This window comes from Ascidia mentula, chromosome 7 (assembly GCF_947561715.1).
Source record: "Ascidia mentula chromosome 7, kaAscMent1.1, whole genome shotgun sequence".
NCBI lineage: Eukaryota > Metazoa > Chordata > Ascidiacea > Phlebobranchia > Ascidiidae > Ascidia > Ascidia mentula.
Window position 1 is genome coordinate 1,665,294 of NC_138572.1, and position 23,934 is coordinate 1,689,227.

Consider the following 23,934-nt stretch of genomic DNA (forward strand, 5'->3'; position numbering starts at 1 on the left):
CCTCCTTCCCTCCGTCCCTCCTTTTAGTGTTGCCCTTTCGGAATGTTTGTCTCGGGTGGAACCCAGTCAAGCGTTTAGGAGAAATTATGGTGTTATAATGTTGCAAATAAACACCTCTGGATTTTGGGATTCGACAAACTGTTGCAGCATTACTTTCCTATTTGTTTGAATAAAAAAAGGATTGCTCTAAATTCCGCATCATGTTGCTTAATTTATTTCATCCCTAAGTACTCTGCCCTCATCCGCTGTTTCAAGCGCGCGCAAAGACGATTTGTTAAATTTTATTGGGCAACACTAAAAGGAGGGACGGAGGGAAGGAGGGACGGAGGGACGATGTACACTAAAGGGAGGGACGGAGGAAAATTGCACCCCTAAGGGAGGGAAACAGTCAGAAGACACAATAAAACATAAATACAAGTGCAAACAGGGCTGAAACCGTAAAATCATACATAAGAAAGGATAACAATTGTGGAGGGAAAGATTTGTTGACCATTATGACCGAATATACTACAAAGTACATGCAGCAAACAATGTACAGGCGCTTATGGAGGGAAGGATTTGTCGCACAATTCGACGGAGGGAAGAATTTGTTAAACATTGTGACCGAATATACTACAAAGAACATGCAATAATCAATGTACAGGCGCTTATGGAGGGAAGGATTTGTCGCAGAATTTAACGGAGGGAAGAATTTGTCGCACAATTCGATGGAGGGAAGAATTTGTTCACCATTGTGACCGAATATACTACAAAGTACATGCAGCAAACAATGTACAGGCGCTTATGGAGGGAAGGATTTGTCGCAGAATTTAACGGAGTGAAGAATTTGTCGCACAATTCGATGGAGGGAAGAATTTGTTGACCATTGTGACCGAATATACTACAAAGTACATGCAATAAACAATGTACAGGCACTTATGAACAAATTCTTCCCTCCGTCGAATTGTGCGACAAATCCTTCCCTCCATTAAATTGTGCGACAAATCCTTCCCTCCATCAAATTGTGCGACAAATCCTTCCCTCCGTCGAATTGTGCGACAAATCTTTCCCTCCGTTAAATTCTGCGACAAATCCTTCCCTCCATAAGCGCCTGTACATTGTTGCTGCATGTACTTTGTAGTATATTCGGTCATAATGGTCAACAAATTCTTCCCTCCGTGGAATTGTGCGACAAATCCTTCCCTCCGTTAAATTCTGCGACAAATCCTTCCCTCCATAAGCGCCTGTACATTGTTTGCTGCATGTACTTTGTAGTATATTCGGTCATAATGGTCAACAAATCTTTCCCTCCACAATTGTTATCCTTTCTTATGTATGATTTTACGGTTTCAGCCCTGTTTGCACTTGTATTTATGTTTTATTGTGTCTTCTGACTGTTTCCCTCCCTTAGGGGTGCAATTTTCCTCCGTCCCTCCCTTTAGTGTACATCGTCCCTCCGTCCCTTCTTCCCTCCGTCCCTCCTTTTAGTGTTGCCCAATTTTATTGTGGATTTTGTTATGATCAGAAATTGTAACGTCATGACTTGGACAATTATTTACATACAAGTATCAATCAAAGACTGACATTATGTACTTCATAAAATGTCACTGGAGTGACATGTAATTCACAAAACAGGTATTAAGTACTTTTTATTGATTCGTTTTTAATTATGAAACTGGCAAAAGACATGTTAAATTAAGCAAAATACAGTTAAAAATTTTTTTTTAGTGAAATCTGTAAAAATACAAAATCAGGTTGTGTTTAATTGCATATGTTACAATATGTTCATTTTCCATGACTTTAAAATTGTCTTTGGTTTTAAAATATATGTCATACTAAATGGTCTTAATTTTTTCACTTGTACGTTGGTTGTTTGCCACACAAAATAATTCTGATGTATGGTGATACAAATGTGGTTGATCAACCATGTACCAATCATTTCTCAACCAAAAATTGTGACTGACAGCATTTAATCCATGCTTCGCACTCTTCCACCTTCTGTTTGGATTCAGGACTTTGAACTCCTTTCCATGTTAGTTTTGCAAGTTTAAATTTGTTTGCTGCTTCCTCATGGTCAAGAAATCTCATATAGCAGAGGCCAATATTAAAATAGCAGTGTGCTGTTTCTGCATTTCCCCCGCTGCATTGTTTTGCTTGTTGTAGAAGTTCAAGTTCCCTTTGAAAACTTTGCAGGGCTTCTTTCACTTGGTTCATTTCAAATTGTGTTTTTCCAATCCATTTTAAACAATTTACACATTTTTGCTGGTGTGGAGCATCAATACTGCTTAGCCATATCGCTTGCGCCTCCTGCAGATAATTTAAAGTGATTCTGTGATTACCCAAATGAAAGTGACAGATTGCTATGTTAAATTTGCACTTTGCTATTTTTAACTTTTTGGCTTTGGTGTCCTCCGCTTCATTTCATACATTGAGTTCTTTTTCAAAAGTCTGTAAAGCTGGTTGATGTTCGTTGTTGGCTATCAAACTTTTACCAGCTTTCTTGAGTTCATTGGCCCGCTCCTGAATTTTGACAGAGTTTGAAAAGCTTTTTCGGATGCTTGTTGCCATTTTAAAGTTATCCAAAGCTTCTTTTTGATTTCCAATCTTAACAAAGCAGCATCCAATATTGTAGTAACATGTAGCTATCTCTTTGTTGGAACTTTCACCTCTTACTTTCTGTTTTCTTTCCTTAAGCTCCATTTCAAAGTGCTTGAGAGCTTGATTGTACTTTTCCATTTGCAGCAGTATCTTTCCAATGGACATTAAACAATTAGCACTTGTTTCATGCTGTGACTTAAATTTCATTAAGTTTATTAAAACATATGACATTTTAAATTCTGACATAGCTGCAACATAATTATTTGCCTTTTGCTGATTGATTCCATATTGATAAATCTGTTGTGGTACAAAAGGTATTAGGCCTTGCAAATTGGCTATTGGAATTCCCTGTGCTTTCTCTTTCATTTCCATCACTTTTCCAAGGACTCCAGCTGTTTCTTTGCCATGTTCTTCCCAAGAATAGTCAGTTTTGTGTTCACTTGGAGCCAAAAAAATTTCTATTGCATTGTCAATCTTGTCAAATAATTGCAATAGCTGCATCAAATTACTTAGGTTGTCTGGTAGTTTTGAAAATTTACCCAAAGCCATTGTGCTTTGGAGTATATCTATGTATGCCATATGTACATTAAACTTGGGGTTGCCCGACTGTTTAAAAATAGAACGGGCACTCTGTAAGCTCTCATTCGCTTTTTGATCTTTCCCCAATATGGAAGCCATTATACCAGCTCCTAGATGAGCTTTGCCCACATCTGGATCTCTAGTTTCATCATTAGCTTTCTTTCTTGTTTGTTCCACAACCTTTAAAAACATGGTTTCTCCCTGTTGTAAATCACCCATGTGAAACAGCAACTTTGCCTGATTCAGTTCAAGGTGTGGACCTTCATAACCCTGCGGAAACCCAAGTTTATTAAATGTTTCCATGGTAAGATTGAAAAAATGTTGGCTCTGCTGAAAATTTTTCTGGTAATAATGACAGACAAACAAGGTGTAGTACACAGAGGCATGCAATTTTGTGATAAGATGTGTTTCACAATCTCTGAAATAGCCGGTTTGGAGCATGTCAAGTGCTTTTTCACTGTATTCCAATGCCTTTGCCAAGTCTGGATTTTGTTGCCTAACTAAACTTATTGCTATTAACACCAAAATAAAAACTGCTTCCTCCTTGTTTTCCAAAAGGTTTTTAACAGCGAATGCCTGCTTCAAATGGTAAATTGCTTTCTCAAAGTCATGTAAGTAAAAGTAGGAGTAACCCAGAATGTTGTCAAAAGTTGCATCAGTTCCAAATTCAGTGCTTCCCCCTGCAAAGAACACAGTTTGGATTAAACATTTTTCAGTTGTGTCATTGATTATTGGTAAAAATTGTTGTATTTAATAAGCTTGCTAAGGCCGTATCTACATTTAAACCTAGGAAAACCAGCCTGTTCAAAATTACACTCTATGGATGAGAAAAAACCTCAAGTCTTCATCAATTATAAAGCTATGCTAATAGTTGTTGTGTAACTTATAATTTATTTTTGCATACCCTGGTATGGTTCCCAGTCTTGAATTACTTTCATGTGTCTTCCTGTGAAATAATTGATGAAGAGTTGAAGTTTTTTCTCATCCATGGAGTGTAACTTTGGGGCAAGTTTGTTGTAAACACTTTTTTCAGCAATTAAGAGGTCCAACTTATCACAGATGTAGGACTGCAGTCTAATTGTAGCTAAAAATAAACTATCAACTTGCTCCTCATTTAAAACTTCAATCAACTTTTTGTCAATGCGATTCATGTCATATTTTTGCAAACTTTCTTCTAGGCCTTTACTTTCATCAATAATAGGCAGAAGATCATTTTGCTCCATTTGCTTATTGGTATCCATCATGTAAGCTTGCAAACGAGCCTTACAAACAACTGCAATACCCAACAGAAAGCAGTCCACGTATTTTGAGGGTATTTTGTTTAGATTGCCAAGCTCTTCAATTATGGTGAAAGAAGAATGATCTTTAATACCATAAAGCCTCCCTAATGCTGATATAAGTAAAGTCAAACTCCTGTACACTAGCCGCTTTATGTCCATTTTGCGAGATATCCCTTGTGATATAATGTTATAAAATATGTTAAACTCCATTAAATTTCCTTGCAGGTGTTGAATTGTTTCCGCCATAAGTATCTTGCTCTCCTTCTGTGCATTATTCTCCACAAACTCTTGTGCTATGGAATAACTCATAAACATCCTTGTTGCCTGATACAAAGCATGTTTTTGTAAGCATATCTGCTAGTCGCTTGTCATATCTCTTTCCACAAATGGTAGAATCCAGCATATGTAACATATGATGTACTGGCTGAATTAGTTCTGTTCTGTAAGGTTTTGATGAAGTAACTTCCTGTCTTCCAAGGGGATTCTTGCAAGCATCTGGTGCAAAACCATCAGGTGAAATGCCACATGGAGTGTAAGCATCATAAAACCAGTTGCCCTGTTTACTACCTGGAGTGTTTAAACCTGGTATTGCCATGAAACGTATGATTGTCTCACCAATATTTACCAACACTAGTTGAAAGATGAGGGCCACACATCTGAAATACTCCATTACTGCCATAACATCACTTTTCAGTTCAATACCATCTTCCAGAATAATTGCACTTTCAAAATCAGAAAAAGGAGTGATTTCTTGTTTTGCAAGTGATCCCATTGCCAGAAGGGAGTGTTTACATGGGGGAACTCCCATAACCTCAACAGAAAAGGTCATGATTTCATTCATTAAGTCTGAATAATTTTCTGTTATTGAAAGCTGCAAATCTTTTATTTTTCTAATCAAGTGGTTCTTCCACTTTTCATCTCTTTTTGTATCCAGTTGCTGTAAGACCTCTTTCACTCGTATTCGAGTGTCATTTAGTTTTGCTTTGCACAGTTTTCCTTGTGCCATTAAATTTGAACCCTTCTTTTCAGCTCCAATTTTGTCTAAAACATTTGTGCAAAGCCTGACAAGATCAGCTTCAATATTTGGGTCATTTGACTTTCTTACAATTGCTGCATTTAATAAAACTGCACTTCTAATCCAAGCAATTTTGTCCAGGTTCCTAACTTCACAGATGCTTTGATGTTTATTCACAACATCACCTACATGTTCCTGGATATGGGCAAGTTCAATGAGAATTTTTATGGATTGATCCAGGTCTCTCTCTTTTCCATTGGCATGACATGTTGTTCTCAACTTCTGGCCATGCATATGCTGAAAAGCAGTAATGACTCCAATATGACTTTGGGATGTTTGTGTTGTCTTTCTTGCTTTTCCATAAATAAGGTCAGTGCACTCAAAATAGTTGCCTAAATTCTGCATGGTTGCATTTGTCTAAATTCATTGTGCAATTATTAATAGTTTAAACCATATTGCCTTACTTCATAGAAATTGTGTAAAGCACATTTTGCTTTTCTTCTTGTGCATAAATTTTAAACTTGATTTTTAGTTGACAACTTCCTGTGAAATGTACATTATTTTAAAGTGATTGTGAAGCATTCTGAACAGTGCTGGCAGCAACTAACAAACAAAAATAGCCTTCAAATTTTATCCTTTTGCAGGTAACCTGTGGCACCAAGGTTACTATTTAACAAAAAATCAATAGTGAAATGAGGTGATAAAATTGTTTGTACATTGTTTTGTTTGCTTTTGCCATATGTTGTTTAATGAATATGTGGTAAAATATTGTTGTTCAGTCTTATTAAACTTGCTATACTTGATGGCAGTTGCTTTATAGCGAAATTGATCTTTTACGTTCTGTATAATCATTTTAACCAGGAATTAGGCTCATATTATTAGTAGTTTGCACGCTTCACAGTCAACCTGTTTGCACTCGTCAAATATTTTTTGTGACATAATTGATTTGTGTTGTTTTCAGCTAGGACCAACCAATGATTTTGGCCAAATGAAATGCATCTGGGATATCATGCAATGTCATCAACATTCTTAGACTGACATTGGATAATTTTGATGACAACTTTATAATAATTAAATCATGTGAAGTTTGGACGTTTGCGTTTGGAATGTAATAAACTTTGTAAGTACACATTTGTTACCTTAATAAACCATTGATTAATTTCCATCACAAACAGATTAGGCCAAAAGTGAGATATTTATACAACTGTACTATCATATTGACACACTGAATTTCCTTTTTCTAATACTACTGTTTATACTTATGTACACATAGTGATAAATGAAACACACATAAATGTTTTTACAGAGGTCAGCCAAACAAACATACAAATATTGTGGAAAAGCAATGTATATGTTGGATTTGCAATAGTAATAAACATAAAGCACTATTAGTTCAGTTAACTACCCAAGTAAGTTGCAGAAAACAAGCATTGATCAGGTGACAAGTCATTGCACTTTAATGGAAAGTCAAGACCACAATTACTATTTCAGTGCACTAAAACACAAACATGAGTACATTTAATCTACAAATATATGACATGCTTTGTACACAGAGTTGACACTTTAATATACCATTAGGTATTTGTGTGCAAATGATTTTTCAAGCAAAAAGTTCTGACTGACAGTATTCAATCCATATTTCACACTCATCAATACTTTGTTTGAATTCAGAACTTTGTATTGCTTCCCATGTTATTTGTGCAAGTTTTAAATGGTTTGCTGCTTCTTCATGGTAAATGCATCTCATGTAGCAAAGACCAATATTAAAATAGCAGTGTGCTGTGTCTGCATCTCCCTGACTTTTTTGTTTTTCTTGTTGATGAATTTGTAGTTCCTTTTGAAAACTTTGTAAGGCTTCTTCCACTTGGTTGATTTCAAGCAGTGCTTTTCCAATCCACTTTAAACAACTTGCTTGTTTTTGTTGGTGTTGAACACCAATATATCTTTCTTGCAACTCCTGAAGGTAATTGACTGTGATTTCATGATTGCCGAGATGGAAGTGACAGATTGCTATGTTAAATTTACACTTTGCCATTTTCAACTTGTTGCTTTCAGTGTTTTCCATCTCTGATCTTTTTTCAAGTTCTTTTTCAAAACTCTGTAAAGCTTCTTGATACTCTTTGCTGGATAACAGGTTTTTTCCAGTCTGCTTGAGGTTTTTAACCTGTTCTAAAATTTTGGAGAATTTTGAGATGCTGTTCTGCATACTTGTTGCTGTTTTGAAGCAATCCAAAGCTTTCTTTTCATTTCCTAGCTTAGCATAGCAGCAACCAAGATTGTGGTAGCATGATGCTACCTCACTGTTCATATTTTTACCTCTTAGTTTCTGTTTTCTGGCATTGAGCTCCCTTTCAAATTGATGCAGGGCCTGCTGCTTAGGTTTGACTCTATCAATCACGGTCTCAGTAGAGACTGGGGCTTCATGAATCACTACACGCACCAAGATGCCACAAGCACAAAGTGACCAACAATGATCACCTCTTCGTGCGTTTTTCCTTTTTTTCTTTCTTGTTTTTGGCGCCGTTACCGCATTTTATTTGTCACGCCATTTGCTGCACCTGAAGAAGCGAGATCAAGCTCGCGAAAGCTCATGTTAATCAAGTCGTTTACTAGTCATAACAAAAACTGTGCACCACCAAGCATTTCAAAATAACAGAGGCAATCAGCTGTCAACATTGTAAGATGTAAGACTTTGTGTAAAAGTTCGCGCTATTGTGAACAGAGGACCATGTGCCCACCAGCAAGCGAACACCACAAGCTTACCGTCAAGTTCCTATTGAAACCACTTTAAGCCGTTTGAACAGCAGCATAAAATGACACGTGTACCACACACATGCATTCAAACATGATTGCTGTGAGCTTGGAAAACACACGCTGAAAAATGTGGGTGCTGACGCTGTGTTTTGTATGTTTGTTGTTTGTCTATTGGTGGAAGAAACCACATCAGAAGTTTCCCCCTGGTCCAAGAGGTTTGCCTGTAGTTGGGGTTGTGCCTTTCCTCTCGAAAAACCCAGCACTGAAAATCAAACAGTGGAGTCTTGATACGTACGGTGACGTCATTCAAGTCGGTTAGAATGGGTCTGGAAGATGTGGTTGTGCTGAATACTTTCGAAGCAATTAACCAGGTACGTTAAGGGATGGTTAAACAAGGCTTTTGCCATCTAGCGATTGTACGTGCTGATTGCATATCAAAATATTACAAAGAAAGAACTCGTTCAGGATGGTGTTTGTATTGCTTTTGTGTTAGATTAGCTTGGTATGTGGATTCCAATATTTTTGCTTGTTTAAAAATGCCAAAAAGGAAGGAATACTTCAAACATTCGGTACGAGATGTTTTGTTGATAAATGCTTACCCACTACGGCCTTGTACAACTCTTTAAAAGAACGATTCTTGTTTTGGCTATCATACTGTTTATTTTACTAAGAAATCGTCTGATTTATACATAGTCTCTTTCTAAGCGGGTGAAAAAAAAAACGATCTTCCGTTTACACTTACTGCTCAATTAAAAGAAAGAAAATACAATTTGCATGTTTGGGGTTTAAATTTTAACATTTCGTGTTTCCAGGTACCAATGACAAGCCTACCATGGAAAGGAAGGGGGAGCTTCCGTTTACCTGTGCCTTCATACAGGAAGTGATGAGAGTCAAAACCATTTTGCCGATGGGAGCTCAACATGAAACCACGGAAACCACCAAGCTGATGGAATACGTAATTCCAAGGGGGACTAAGGTACAGTATAAAATAAATTGAAAAAAAGGTTTGTGCAAGTTGTTGCATTCACTTTTTTTATTCAACAACGCGTCGTGTTTCCTAAAAACAATACGTAGCTTGCCTCCATCACATTAAAGGTTATTTGCACCTTTTTGTTGTAGTTCTACATTTTCTTTGTTTTTAGGTCATTGGTAACCTTGTAGGAGTTCACATGGATCCAACAACGTGGCCGAATCCCCATTTGTTCAATCCACGAAGGCACATCGACAAAAACGGGAGCTTCGTTGCTTCCAATAAAGTGATGCCTTTTGGAGTAGGCTCCCGATACTGCATTGGTGAAAGCCTTGCAAGAATAGAAGTATTCGTCTTTTTCGTTCGCATTTTGCAAAAGTTTGACGTTTCTCCTGCAAATGATTGTCCACCGTCAGTCGACGATGAAGTTTTTTCAATCGTGCTTGCACCAAAAACTTGTGAAATAATTTTAACAAGTCGTTGAATGGGAATTTGCCAACAATATACTCAAACATATGAAACAGTAAGGTTTCACGTGTGTCTTGGTTAAAAGTGTTTAAATTAAAGTATAGTCGACTGCTTACCCCGGTTAACTGTGTTCAATCAGTCTGAATCAAATGCTGGACATGAACCTGATGCCGCAATTTGTTCACATACGTCACATGACCAAAAAATGCATTTGTTTGCGGAAACATAGTGACATTGACTTGCGGAAGCACAATAAAGGAAGTAAGCAATTTTCTTTCTCTTAAACATTTTACTTTAATTTAAACACTTCAACGTACGAATCTTCATTGAAAATTTTTTCCCAGATTACAATACACCCCATAATGCACATGCCGTCTGCTAGAAAAATTATTTTTTGTTAGACTCTGTTTATGGAAGAGCTTCGGTTCGCCACACCAGATGTTTCAATGAGAAAAAAAGGTTCCTAACAAAATAATTGTTTTAGCCCACACGACATTTTGTTGAAACAGATGTCCCCTTGTCGGTGGTTTGTTTGACTACATAAAACTTTATGTGGAGCTTTGACCCAAAATTTTTTCAGGTAAAATCCTATTTATACAAGGACGCAGTTTTACTATGCCAGATGTGTTTTTAAAAAGGCCCATTGTAAAATTTCGACCCATGACCAGTTTCGGTTTGCACTTGAATATTTAATAGTCTGCCAAACCGCCGAGGTAATTCCTTCTACTCGGCCATAAAATAAAACCGCCAACAACATTAGACTGTGGACAGACCATTGTGAAAGCTGGGTATTTCAAGCATTCCATACAAGTGACACTCAGTTGCTGTCGTTGAGACATCAGTCCCACTGTGTTTGCCAACTTTTCGATCTATTTCATTTTTAAACAACTTTCGTTTTTGCATCGTAACATTTCCGTAAATTGCATTTGTCCTGTGACAACATAAACCAAGGCAATAACCGAAATTTTTAATTGCTTCTAATAAAGCATTACATTTTTATGACTCTTTGTCTGTGACCAGTTTATGGGCAGTTTACAGTGTTTTTCAAAAGGAGCATTGACCCTTACAACCTAAGAAATATCTAAGACGTTTGTGGTTAAGTACGCTGGACCTCAATGTCGACTTGTCGTAGATTAAAATTGATTAAAGATTCGTTGCTTTACAAATGGGATGTCTTGAAGTTTCAGGATATCGAAAATGTATTCCATGTTTAGGGTTGTTATCATAAATATTGAAATTAGGCAGTCAATGCATCATGTTCAATTACATACAGTCTAATTTCTGACACTATCTTTTGTTCATGTATAGAACTAAAACCCAACTTTGCAGGCTGAGTGCATCGTATGATATTTACCACAGATTGATGTCATGAAATAAACCAATGAATGAATGAATTGCATGTAAACAGACTTGGCAAATAAATCTGAAAAAAAGATGTTGGTTATCAAAACTATGACATTGGTTTTGCTGCAGCTAGAAGGCCTAGAGCACTGTAGCCAACGAAATTTACGCTGTTGAGACTGTTCAGTTCGTTGCCACAATATCTGCAAACCAAGATTGATTTTTGTTCTGTAAACAATAGACTACCAAGTTTTGTGGTTCGGGAGCACACAGTGACCGCGCCATTTTCAGTCAAACTATGAGCGTACTCAAGGAATTTTCTCCTTGGCCATAATGCTACTGACTGTTAGGCCACTGACCCCGTACGTTACTTTACAACTTAACAGCCAAAAGATTATTTTAAACCTGCATCTGTAGGAATGTTGGAACCTCTTCATGTACGAACCTGCCGTACGTTACTTTACAACTTAACCACCACAAGAATATAAAGTTTGTTACGACGTTTGCAAACGATTAAAACTGCATAGTATGGTTAGTTTCCGTGCGACACAGCAGACAGACATGGAATCGTTAATGTCCGCCAAAGTGGTCCCATGTAAACGCAGTGGAAGGAAATTAAACAGATTCAGTCGTTTGCGAATGCCGTAAAGATTTAATGGTTTCCATTGCGGTAATTTTTTAATGACCGATGATGAGCTCTAAAAAAGCAATCAATACACAAGTTTTACAGTAAAATGATTTCCAAAAAATAACATTTCACCTGGGAGTGTGGTTTCTTTCTTTCACAAAAAAAGTAATCAATAAACAACAAGTTTCAAAACCTAAGTCATTTGTCGTTCTGTTGTTTTTTTTATGTATATTTCGCCCACAATTCGGCGCCGTCATTATCGTTAAAAAACAACGCGGTTTGAACACAAGTAAAACAATACAATCTTATAATTGCCCGATACGTTTCAGGTATTATGTTTTCCTTGGGAATACTTTCAATGACATAAGATTGTGGCCATTTGTAAAGCTAGGTGTTGTGCCGCGGTGTGTTACAATGTAGGGAGTTTGCGCGCGTATGTAACCGAGGAATTCCCTCCTGTACTAATGTGAACTGGGAGACGAAACGATTTTATCGTTAAAATGGTCTTTGTTTGGAGACATTCTTAAACGAGTATTTCCCACTCCTCGGTCATAAAATAAAATGTTTGACGTGAACTCATGATCATAAAAATTAACGCTGTTTGCAAACGATTAAAACAGGATCTGTCCATGTCAATTCCGGCATTTGGGGATTTGCAAGCTGTAGGAAATACAAGCATTTTAGGGTGTCACAAATAAAGTTTTTGGGAGCAACGTAGAGAGATCAGTTAGTTGAACTTGTATACATTAATATGCAAAAACAAAACAAAATTTCAAATTTTGACATTGGCTGATTTATATACGCATTTACTTTAAAATTTAGCAAAATCAAAACTAAGAATGAACTCCAAATGGACTCAGTTGTTGTTGGTATTCGGCCTTCTGATTTTTAGCGAAACTGCAGTAGCAACCAAAACGTGTGGGAAGAAACCGAACTCCCGCGGTTTGGTAAGATCAAATAACACAAGGGTTTCTTCTCAAAATATTGAAATGCTCAAGAAATGCTTTAACAGCACGAACGAATTTACGGAGGTTCGTCAACGACCATTGAACAATGGCCTTGGATGGCATTGGTGGGCACTGTTTCTTCAACCGGAAGCCAGTTTCATTCAGGAGGAAGCATTTTGTCTGATCGTTGGATTCTAACTACAGGACAAATAAGTAGCAGTGATACGTAAGCTTTAAGTATTTTGTTGTTAGTAATATAAAGTTTAAAGTTTTTAAAGTGTTTTTCGTAAAATGTACCATTTCAAACCAACCAAAGGATAATAACACTAAAAAAACATGAAAAGATATTTATAATCTGTGATAATCTGTGTATAAATGTGTGTTTTGCAGCTAAGTCTCTTTCCTCTGGTAATTACAAGATTTTTTTAAAAACTAAACAACTTACTTATGCTTCAGTCTTGTTGTGTACGTCGGAAAGCAAAGCATCCAAAGTGTTTCGGCGACAGATCAGGTCCACAGTGTTAGTCGACGCTTCATTCACCCTGACTACAGGTAACGTGCGTGGGGTCAGAATTTACTAGAATTTATCATTAGGTAACATCATAAATAAAACGACGATCACTTGTTGTCTGAAACTTCGAAAAAGTAATTCTGCTTCTCATAGCAACCCTGACACTTCCGCTTGTTCATGCAATTACGACCATAATTCAAAAGCGGGGCTCGATCTTAGTTTTTTGTGCTTTTATCTTTCGAATGTTTTTTTATATATTTGCTACGTTTTTGATCTATTTTAAAACGTACTCAATCCAAAAAACTAAGTGCAGGCCTATATAATTAGGAGCTCCCTTTCTGGATACGACGTTGCATTACTTGAGCTTGTAACCAGTATTACATTCAATGAAGCAGTGGCCCCAATCTGCATTCCGCCAGGAACCAATTTCGATGTTGCACCAGAGACAACATGCTTTGTTGCCGGATGGGGTATAACACTTGGTAAGTCTTTCTATAAGAGTTGCTGACTTGTAAAGCAATTCGAAAGGTAAAACGTAAGGCTCCGTGTAATTGAAAAATGTTCTACTGCGATGTATAGTGCATTTAGTCTCATCCAGAACATCTAGCAATTTATATAATACTATTTCCCGCAGCAGCTAAGTCTCGGTCGTTTATTTTTTTAAATTGTTAAGTTATTTTGGACAAGCAAACACAATTACAAACCAAATACGGAGTCTAAAACTTTTATAATCTAGAGGATCTACGTAAAGTCGAGACAATATTATTTATTTACTCTTTAAGACGGGGATAATTCTTTGGCTGATGGTCTCCGAGACGTGGGATTGGATTCCAAGACCAGATCCTACTGCGAATCGGTTTACACACGGTTTCAAGGAGCTTCCAATAGCATGCCATCCACTATTATGTGTGCTGATGCATCAAATAAAGATCTTTGCGAAGTGAGTAAAACCATGTTGTTTATTTGCTTTGTTCAATACCGGCTGTAATAAAACTAATTGACCATTTTGAACAAACTTCCAAATAGGCTACATGGTCCTGACAACAAAAGTTTCGTGACATATATAAAGGCAGATGTTAAAATTGATTTCGCACGGTATTTTGATTTGCTATATTGCTTTCCGCGATTGTCTTGCGCAAACTAATTTCTCTTGCAACCGTCCACTACAGGGCGATTGGGGCGGACCACTTATTTGTAACGTGGGAAACGATACCTGGTATCAATACGGAGTGTGGAGTTTCAGTGACAGCGTTTGTGGATCAGGACCGAACTTTTTCGCAAAGGTCACCCAAGTATACAGTTGGATCAAAAGCGGTAAGTTTATTCTGAACAAAAAACAACAATTTTTAAAAATCTTAGGGCACTCAAATGTTTAAAAGTACCTCTTGAGTTAAATAATAGATCGGCATCTAATTTTATCACTCTATCATTTTTCTATGACAATTAATTCTAATTGATGTTTTTAGTTACAAATCTGGAGTTTGACCCGCCCACAGGTGAGTACCATTTATTAAAATACATTCTTCGGCATTTTGTCTTATTTTGAAGAATGGGTAAAAGAATCAACCGCTTCTCAAGTCAAACAAACACTAAATGTTTTCAAGCTTCAAAACACGACGTGATACAAACGCGGTGCACTGTGTGAATTGTTATAACAATGCAGTAAACAACGTACATTTTTGAGAATAAATCTGGTTTACAAGAATCACGTAGTTCTTCATTTGGAATTCTCTTTCTGAAATTCTCAAAACAATATATTTGTGACGGCAGTAATTGTTAATATTATTTTTATGGTTTTAAACAGACGTCAACGAGTGTCCTAGGCCCATAGTATCACAGCATGGATCAATAAACCCGGATAAAGCGAAATACTCCATCAATGAAACTGTTTCATATTCGTGCAATGCTGGTTACCAAATATCAGGAGAAAGTGTTGCCCAATGCACGGATGTTGGATGGGACAGCCATGCTCCAACATGCAAAAGTAGGAATTCGTGATTTTCTTTTACTTCTCATTTTAAAAACAGGATTAAAGCCTTAATAACTAGTGGTGAACAGGATAAGAAAACAATTAAGGTTTAATTTTAAAATAACTGTATTCCTGTTATCACTCAGGAAAAATCAAAAGTGTAACTTTTTTTCAAAATGATGCCCACTGTACGAAAAGTTTATCGTTTAAATAAAGTTGTATTCTTTCGTAATACTAGATGCCGCTGCTACGAGATTTTTTTAATTGCTATTACAAAATACTTTCTAATCTGTCCTTGCGATGACCCGAAGTTTTATAGCAAACTCGAATATAGTAATAAATATGCAGATCACATCAGTGCGGCTGTTGACAGTGACACTGTGCTAGCTTTTACACTAGCGGGCACAGTGCCACTGTCAACAGCTGCACTGACGAGACCTTGCAGGTCGAAACAGTGGGTGTACACCCTTTCTGCAGCTCTCCAATTTTATGGCTTATTTTTGCACATATGTAGATCACTTTTCAGAATACGTCAAATAGTGCTTTCCATACCGTCATACTACGAGAAATTTGAAACATTATCTAACATTTTATTGACCTTTCATTTAGTTCCTCTCAAATGTGGGAAGAGATCGAACACACGCACTGGGGTAAGATCAAAGAATACAAGAGGTTTGCTTACAAATAAACGAGAAATGATTCCACAGCACGAACGAATTTACGGAGGTTCGTCAACATCAATTGAGCAATGGCCTTGGATGGCTTTGGTGGGCACCGTTTCTTCAGCCGGAAGCCAGTTTCATTCAGGAGGAAGCATTTTGTCTGACCGTTGGATTCTAACTACAGGACAAATAAGTAGTAGTGATACGTAAGCATTAAGTATTTTATTGTCAGTGATACAAAGTTCAAATGTTTTTTTGTCAAATTCACCATTTCATGCCAACCAAAGGATAACAACACAAACTAGCATGAAAAGATGTTTATAATCTGTTATAATTTGTGTATAATTGTGTGTGTTTGGAAGTTTCTTTCCCCTGTTATTTACCAGCTTTTTAAAAAACTAAACATCTTGCTTATGCTCCAGTCTTGTTGTATACGTCGGAAAACAAAGCATCCAAAGTGGTTCGGCGACAGAGCAAGTCCACAGTGTTAGTCGACGCTTCATTCACCCAGACTACAGGTAACGTGCGTGGGGTCAGAATTTACTAGAATTTATCATTGTTTAACATCATAAATAAAACTTACACTTGTTGCCTGAAACTTCGAAAAAGTAATTCTGCTTCTCATAGCAATCCTGACACATCCGCATGTTCATGCAGTTATGACCACGATGCACAAGTGGGACTCGAGCTCAGTTTTATGTGCTTTTATCTTTTGATTGTTTTTTATTTTTTTATTTTCTACGTTTTTATTATATATTTTAAAAAGTACTCAATCCAAAACTAAGTGCAGGCCTATATATTTAGGAGCCCCCTTTCTGGATACGACGTCGCATTACTTGAGCTTGCAACCAGTATTACATTCAATGAAGCAGTGGCTCCAATCTGCATTCCGCCAGGAACCAATTTCGATGTTTCACCAGAGACAACATGCTACGTTGCCGGATGGGGTTTTACTTATAGTAAGTCTTTTCTAAGAGTTTCTGATTTGTAAAGCAACTGAAAAAGATAACATGTAAGGCTTCGAGTAGTTGACTAATGTTCTACTGCGATGTAGGCTAGAGTACATTTAGTTTTATATAATACTATTTTCCGCAGCAGCTAAGTCTTGTTCGTTTTTTTTAATATTTTTTTTGACAAGCAAACACAATTACAAACCGAATACTAAGCTCAGATTTTTTTTTAAATCTAGAGAAATTTAATCCAACTTGCGTAACGGGGAGACATTATTATTTATTTACTCTTAAGACGGGGATACTTCTTTGGCTGATCGTCTTCGAGACGTGGGATTGGATTCCAAGACCAGATCCTACTGCGAATCGGTTTACACACGGTTTCAAGGAGCTTCCAATAGCATGCCATCCACTATTATGTGTGCTGATGCATCAAATAAAGATCTTTGCGAAGTGAGTAAAACCATGTTGTTCATTCGCTTTGGCCATACCGGCTGTAATAAAACGAATTGATCATTTTGATTAAACTTCCAAATAGGCTACATGGTCCTGACAACAAAAGTTTCGTGACATATATAAAGGCAGATGTTAAAATTGATTTCGCACGGTATTTTGATTTGCTGTATTGCTTTCCGAGAGTGTCTTGCGCAAACTAATTTCTCTTGCAACCGTCCACTACAGGGCGATTGGGGTGGACCACTTATATGTGACGTGGGAAGCGATACCTGGTATCAATACGGAGTGTGGAGTTTCAGTGACAGCGTTTGTGGATCAGGACCGAACTTTTTCGCAAAGGTCACCCAAGTCTACTCTTGGATCAAAGACGGTAAATTTCCTATCAATAGAATAATATTACATTATTTGAAAAGCTATATATAATGACTGGTTGAAATTAGTGAACGCCTCTTTGTGATGCGCAGTAATAAAAACACATTCAGTTATTCACAGTTATATTGCAATAAGAAGAACTTATTTCTTGTTTTTAGTTACGGATCTGGATTTCGAGCCACCGGAGTGTAAGCATTTTTTTTTAATTATAGGGTATATATATGTAGTTCTTATAACCGTGGATGACTATATAACACATGGTGTCGTAAAACACTTTCGACTTCCAGTCTTCTCGAAATTTGTCGCCCAAAGCATAAAATTGCTGTGTATAAAATAAAAGTTCAACTATATGGCATTGTCTTCATTGGCAATAGCTATAATTTGCTATAGAGTTTGTATTTTTTTCTTCCTTTATTAAACTAATGACCAGAGACATACCTTACGGGCTTTCAACATTTTGTTTTAAACTGGTAAAATGTGGCATCAGTTTTACAATAAAGGTGATTAGTAGCCAACTATCAAGTGCAGTGTACATGCTTTTGAAAAACTTAATTTTTCACCTAATTATAGAATTGTCTTTTTTATAGTTTTTTGCTCCAGGCCGATAGTACCACAGTCTGGCTTTATCAACCCAGATAAAACAGAATACACCGGGAACGAAGTAGTGATCTATTCCTGTGATGGTGGCTACCAACTTTCCGGAGAAAGTACATCGCAATGTACGTTTAGTGGATGGAGCAACACTGCACCTCAGTGCAATGGTAATATAGTTTCCTCGCTTCTCCAAATGAAAACAGTCAAAAACATCAGAGTTTTCAGTGGCTTACAGATGTTATGATGAATTATTACTCCCCAGCAGGGTGAACATATTTGATATTTTTGTACTATTCCACATTATGTACAAACACAACATTGTGTTTGTTGGCAATAAAGCCATTAACCACCAATATTGGAATTGCGTTTTTGACCTAGGTTTATAACACAGTGACCAGTGTCTCAATTACTTGTTATTTTAAAACAGATATCAACGAATGCACCTTATATCCAAATATCTGCCCATCAGACATGCAGCCTTGCATAAACGTAATAGGAGCGTACAGGTGTGGCGCCATGAGCCAACTAAACAAACACGTCGCCTTGATGGGGACAGCGGTTGCTATGGCTGCAAGTCTGCTGTTGTATGTGATGTAAAACAATTCAACAGTTTCGTTTAAAGTTTTCGTTATCCAATTAACAAATATTCAGAAAAACATTTGTTGATTTTTCAAAGCATTTTTGCAGCAGATCGTCGTAATTGTTCATGTTTCTTTTGTTCATTATTTCCTGTAAAGTTTTTCATTTCCTTTTAGCTCGAAATAAACTCATAACTTAATTGAATATAATGCTAAATGCTACTAACAGCAAATATTGAGGTACTAATACACTACACAGCTGGTAGGAATACAAATGGTAGCAGACACAAAACTGTTTGCGAAACCAATTGTTTTTTTTGTGTGTTCAAGACTCAATTGTTCTTCAATAATAAAAAAAATCTGTACATATTACGGACAAACTGTTAAAGTAAAGGAAATAGCTTGCTACTAATCACAGCAAAATTGATTTGACGCCAACTGTATTAAAATCTATAATAAGCCGAAACAGTGACTCTTTATGAAGCTTACTCAAAACATAATTGTGGCTCAATTGAGTAATACTGAATAACACGATAGCTGCGAAGTGACCGTACAGCGAATTAGAAAAATTCAAACAGGAAAAATGAACAAAATACAACATAATGCTGTGCATCAAAAATTTTTTCTTGACTCTTGAAACTCGCGGGTGCCCATTATCAGTATGATGGAGTAGGTTCGTATATTCAGACGAACATTGTTTTTCATTAGAACAACATTGCACACCATCAAAAAACAAATGTTTCAAAAACACTTTGCGGCATAACTGAGTTTTATCAATCTGATGACTCATAATGAACACTAAGTAGCTGCGGCGTGGTGGTCGGTAATATTTAACACAGTAACCGAGGCGATTAGATCATTAATTTTTGTTACTTCCTCGTCTTTCATCAATTCCAAGTATATTTTTTTAGCGACTTCGAAGTTCTCCAGAGCTTTCACCAGCTTATTGAGAGCTATGTAGCACCTTCCAAGCTCTTTATGGCAGTCTGCTAAATCCACAACAACATTGTTTCCGTCACGTTTAATTCTATCCAATATCTGTAGTTCCCGTTTAAAGCAGACCTTTGCCTCCGACAAGTTCTGGTTTTCAAACAGAGTTTCACCGGAAAAATGTTCACATTCTGCCGCCTTTTGTTCAAGATTTGCCCCTAAGTAAATACTCTTAGCGGAGGAAAAATAGTCTAAAGCTTTGCCGCTGTCTTCCTTGCCCACACTACAGCCCATGTGACATAAACACCTTGCGATTGCAATGCTTTCAGTAAGAGTTACGATAGGTTTATTACGGAGCTTCAGTTCATTGAAGTAAAATTCAAAGGCTTCTCCGTTCATTCCTTGATGTAGTTTAATGTTACCAAGAAGCATTTCAATATCTGGTAAATGTGTTGTAAAACCCATATCCTTGTAAACTGTTTTTGCAAACAGCAAGTAGTCAAAAGCCCGGTCACTTTTGTCCACACAGGCGTAACATAACGCTAGGTTTTGCGCACATGCAGCAATAAGTCTGAGCTCTTCGTCTGTGTCCATTATGCCGTGACGAATGCGAAACTCGTTGCCGAAATGCTCTATTCCCGCTTCGTAATCAATGCTCTCCCAAGCAATTTTCCCGAGGAAAGCTTCTGAAGCAAGCGCGGAGTTAAGGTCCTTAATGTTACGAAATATTGACAGGGCCTGAAGAGTATACTGCGTTGCATCTTTGTACAGGTTTAGTTTAAAGTAACTCCTGCCCAGGTTTTGGCAACACACTGCGAAATCCTCGTTCTTGTCGTCATCTTTCAAAACGGCGGAACGCAAATCGTACTCAACTTGGTAATAGGAAAGAGCTTCTTCAAAACACTCCATAGTATTAAAGTACACGTTTCCCAGCAATGACTTACACACACACAGTTGTGTAATGTCGAGCAAATCAGCGTAAAGACCTTCTGCAGTTTTAAGAAAGTGTATTGCTTCGCTGGTGTTCTGTAACTCGTGAAAGCATTTGCCCACGTTGAAACAGCTGGCAGCACACTTACTGGTTTCGCCAGAAGGCGTCATCATTTTTCTTATATGAAACTCGCTTTGAAAATGTGTCAAAGCCCTGCAAACTTGATCTGCTTTCCAACAATAAATGCCCAACCACATTTCGCATTCTGCAACCCTTTCTATGTTGCCGGTAAAAGTAAAAATCGCCTTAGCTTGTGCAAGGTTTTCTCCGGTCTGATCCAATGACCGGTTGTGGATGCAGCACATTCCGATGGTGACAAACATATTGGCAACATTTTCATCTCCGATTTCGTTTTTACTGTTTTTTCTTCTCTTATTCAGTTCCTTTTCGTAGCTCATTACGGCGTAGCTGTGAAGACCGATTTCCTTATAGCACTGACCCAACAATAGATTGCACAACGAAACTAAGACGCCTGTATTGTCTCCTTTTTCCAAAGTTTTTCTGTTTTTCTTCACGATTTTCATTACAAGCGAGTAAGCGTATCCGGTATGAAATATCTTTTCTGCTAGCAACACGCTGTCTTTCGCTAGTTGAAATTGCCTTGTTTCATTTTGATTCACCGTCAATCGGTTTTCAATTTCTCGCGGTGGTATGTCAGAGCAACTTTTCAATTCTCTAAGCGCATTTGTGGCACCATTTTCGGCTTCTTCCTTCTCTCGCCCAAGTTTTAAGTACTTGAACATCGATACGGCTTCTCTGTAGTGTGTGTGACTGCTTTCAAAGTTCTTGGCATCAAAACTTGCTTTACCGAGCCACAAATGGCATTCTGCGTAATGTCGGTCCAACCGGTCGTTGCCCTTGTACGATTCGATATCGTTTAGAATGGAACGAAAGTAAAACTCTGACTTAAGTGTTTCTGAATTGGAGCAAAGCATGCATTTGCCGATGTAGAGCTGACAATCAATCTGATATACGAAAGGGTATTCCTTAGTTTTGGCCTTGTTGTACGCCAAAGCGAAAAATGGCAATCCACGGTCTGGTTGCTGTATTTTATAGTAACAATAACCCCATAGATGGTACACCTCAGGTGTTAAGATGTTTTCCAGTTGACTTTTCTCGTGTGACTTTTCCACGGTCTCAATCGTTTGTATAGCTTTAGAGAAGTTTTGCATGATAGCGTGCCACATTGCCTCTCTGAATGGTCCGTAATTTTCCAGTTGTGGTATCGTTCGATCACACACCTCTTTCAACACTATTTGTTGCACCCGGGTTACAGTTTCGAAGTACCGCACATAACCCCCGCTCCCCATAAGTTTTTCCACTTGCGTCGTCCCACCGTCGATTGTATTCAGTATGACGTCACGCAGACTGCGGTGTTTGCTGTAAACCCTCAGTCTGACTTCGCAGGCCACAGCCAAAGCAAACAACATGTCAGATTCAGTAGTTTTACCAATAAAACCATGTTTGTGAAGAGCTTTAACTTGAGCAAACGATGACGTGCCGTAAACTTTGTGAAACCGGGACAGCTCGGCTACGGAGAGGGTGGCAGCTCGATATATCATACGTTTCATGTTGAGTTGGGCGTTTTCAATCAAGGCGTCTGAATTGAGAATGGGATTAAAGGTTCGGACGTCTTCGTGTACTTGCCAATGAAACGGATGCTTCTGAAGAATTGGAGTAAACCTGCTTGGTTGGTAATCGTGGTCAACAACCTCCTGTGAAACGTATTCCACAACACCCTGCTCAAAGCGCTTGTAAAGTTCGAAATCGCCTGCAACGTAACACACCTTGGTAAGCATATCACCCAAGTGGTAGCCGTTCTTCAAATCCACATCCGCTTGAAGATATTCTAGCATTTCGCTCAAGGGCCTAATGAGCTCTGTTTTCCACGGTCGTCCTGGCGTCTCTGGTCGACCAATGGGAAGCTTACACGCGTAAGGAACCAACCCGTCAAAACACAAGCCACGAGGGGTGTAAGCATCGTAAAACCAGTCGTACCTTTTGTCCATATAGTTGTTTAAGTAGGGCAGGTTCATTATTGCAACCATGGTTTCGCTCATGTTGACTATGATAAGTTGAAATATAACTGAAACCCAACGAAAATACTCTAAAGTGTTGTCCCCATTTACACCTTCCTCGAGAACAATAATGTTTTCAAAGTCAGAGTATGGTGTGATTTCCTTTCTTGCCAAAGACCCCATTCCAACCAACACATAACGACAAGGTGGGGTACCCATAATTTCTACACAGCGGCCCATTATGTCCTTCATAATCGCTGTAAAATCAGATGCTATCTTTTTCTGTAGAGATTTTATTACTTTGATCTTCTCTTGGGCCAAACATTCAAACACGACGTCGTCACAGCTCGGAATTGGACGAATTTTTTCTAAAGCTTGTCGTACATCTTCCCTGATGATGTTCACTTTCTGAAAGTAGGGTTTCCATTCTTCAGTGAGGTCACAGTCCCTTTGTGAAGCTTTCGCAAGCTTTAAAACATGGTTACATAGCTCTTTGAGTTCTTTAATGCCGTCGGTATTAACAGTAATATTTCTCACAAGCGCTGCATTGAGCAGTACGCCACTTCGTATCAATGCAACCTTATCGGGGCTACGCTGTCTATAGAGTTTTCCAAGTTCATAAAAAATCTTTGAGCTTTTACCAATGTCAGTTTCTCTGCCCCTTTCGTCACAGCTCGACCTTAATTCGTCACATAGCGTTTTCTCCGACGCATCAAATTTATCCAGTGACTCCATGATAATACAAGCTGCCTACTGAATCCTATACAACAGTGTGTATTTTGGGCATTCCTTGCCCAAACATCTGGTCAAAACTGTACAAAGGCTTAAAATTAACAATGTTGCATGCTGCAAAATATTCTACAAACGCGAACGCAATTTAAAGTTAAGCTTACGTGTTTAACCTAGCCCTCATATATGCACCTACGCCAGGAAAATGTTTGCCGGTGCGTAGGCTGTAATCACCTCACTGCAATGCGGAACTGTTCGTATTGAGCGTAATGGTATGACAGCCATCGACGGCAGGAAATTCACTGTAGGCGTATATTATGATTGTCTGCATTTAACTCATTAAAGAAAACACAAGTATGTTAGTAATATGATATAATCAGCATTCGACGCGTTTGAATCGCAAGTCTGCGGTCAAAGCAACCAATGTGTTATAACCTGGTTAATTTGTCACATGCAAACTTAGTCTTGTGTTGGCAACTTTGCCTATTTTCTATGTTAGGCTACTTTAATATTAGGTCGCTGAACAATGGTTTGTTATACCATCCTAGCAAAATATCCCTCAACGCATCATAGATGCCTTTGGCAGACAGAACAAATTTGACAAAGGCCAGTCTG

The 23,934-nt window shown here is 37.9% G+C and overlaps 3 protein-coding genes across 5 annotated transcripts; 2 read left to right on the forward strand and 1 right to left on the reverse strand.

The window, feature by feature from the left end:
• The first annotated feature begins 1,484 nt into the window (after positions 1–1,484).
• LOC145909010 (cytochrome P450 2U1-like) lies at positions 1,485–10,553 on the forward strand. 3 transcript variants are annotated; one of them, XM_082996331.1, is made up of 6 exons: positions 1,485–1,614; positions 5,593–5,820; positions 6,096–6,148; positions 6,413–6,571; positions 9,018–9,181; positions 9,348–10,553. In XM_082996331.1, exons 5-6 carry the CDS (start codon positions 9,038–9,040, stop codon positions 9,657–9,659), a joined length of 456 nt encoding a protein of 151 aa, XP_082852457.1. In that variant the 5' UTR covers positions 1,485–1,614; positions 5,593–5,820; positions 6,096–6,148; positions 6,413–6,571; positions 9,018–9,037; the 3' UTR covers positions 9,660–10,553. The 3 variants fall into 3 exon arrangements, 1 of the variants encoding a protein (XP_082852457.1); XR_014403044.1 differs by lacking the exons at positions 1,485–1,614; positions 5,593–5,820; positions 6,096–6,148; positions 6,413–6,571 and having other exon boundaries at positions 9,038–9,181; positions 9,348–9,904; positions 9,988–10,553; XR_014403045.1 differs by lacking the exons at positions 1,485–1,614; positions 5,593–5,820; positions 6,096–6,148; positions 6,413–6,571 and having other exon boundaries at positions 9,038–9,181; positions 9,348–9,904; positions 10,045–10,553.
• Positions 10,554–12,451: 1,898 nt separating this feature from the next.
• On the forward strand, positions 12,452–18,775 carry LOC145908880 (transmembrane protease serine 9-like). The gene is made up of 17 exons (XM_082996202.1): positions 12,452–12,559; positions 12,625–12,785; positions 13,016–13,111; positions 13,398–13,552; positions 13,853–14,010; positions 14,240–14,384; positions 14,537–14,566; positions 14,875–15,054; positions 15,649–15,689; positions 15,747–15,907; positions 16,124–16,219; positions 16,506–16,660; positions 16,947–17,104; positions 17,333–17,477; positions 17,638–17,667; positions 18,067–18,240; positions 18,501–18,775. Exons 1-17 carry the CDS (start codon positions 12,452–12,454, stop codon positions 18,668–18,670), a joined length of 2,163 nt encoding a protein of 720 aa, XP_082852328.1. The 3' UTR covers positions 18,671–18,775.
• Positions 18,776–19,127: 352 nt separating this feature from the next.
• LOC145908989 (uncharacterized) lies at positions 19,128–23,397 on the reverse strand. Its single transcript, XM_082996303.1, has one exon. It carries the CDS (start codon positions 23,323–23,325, stop codon positions 19,450–19,452), a length of 3,876 nt encoding a protein of 1,291 aa, XP_082852429.1. The 5' UTR covers positions 23,326–23,397; the 3' UTR covers positions 19,128–19,449.
• Between the last annotated feature and the right edge of the window lie 537 nt (positions 23,398–23,934).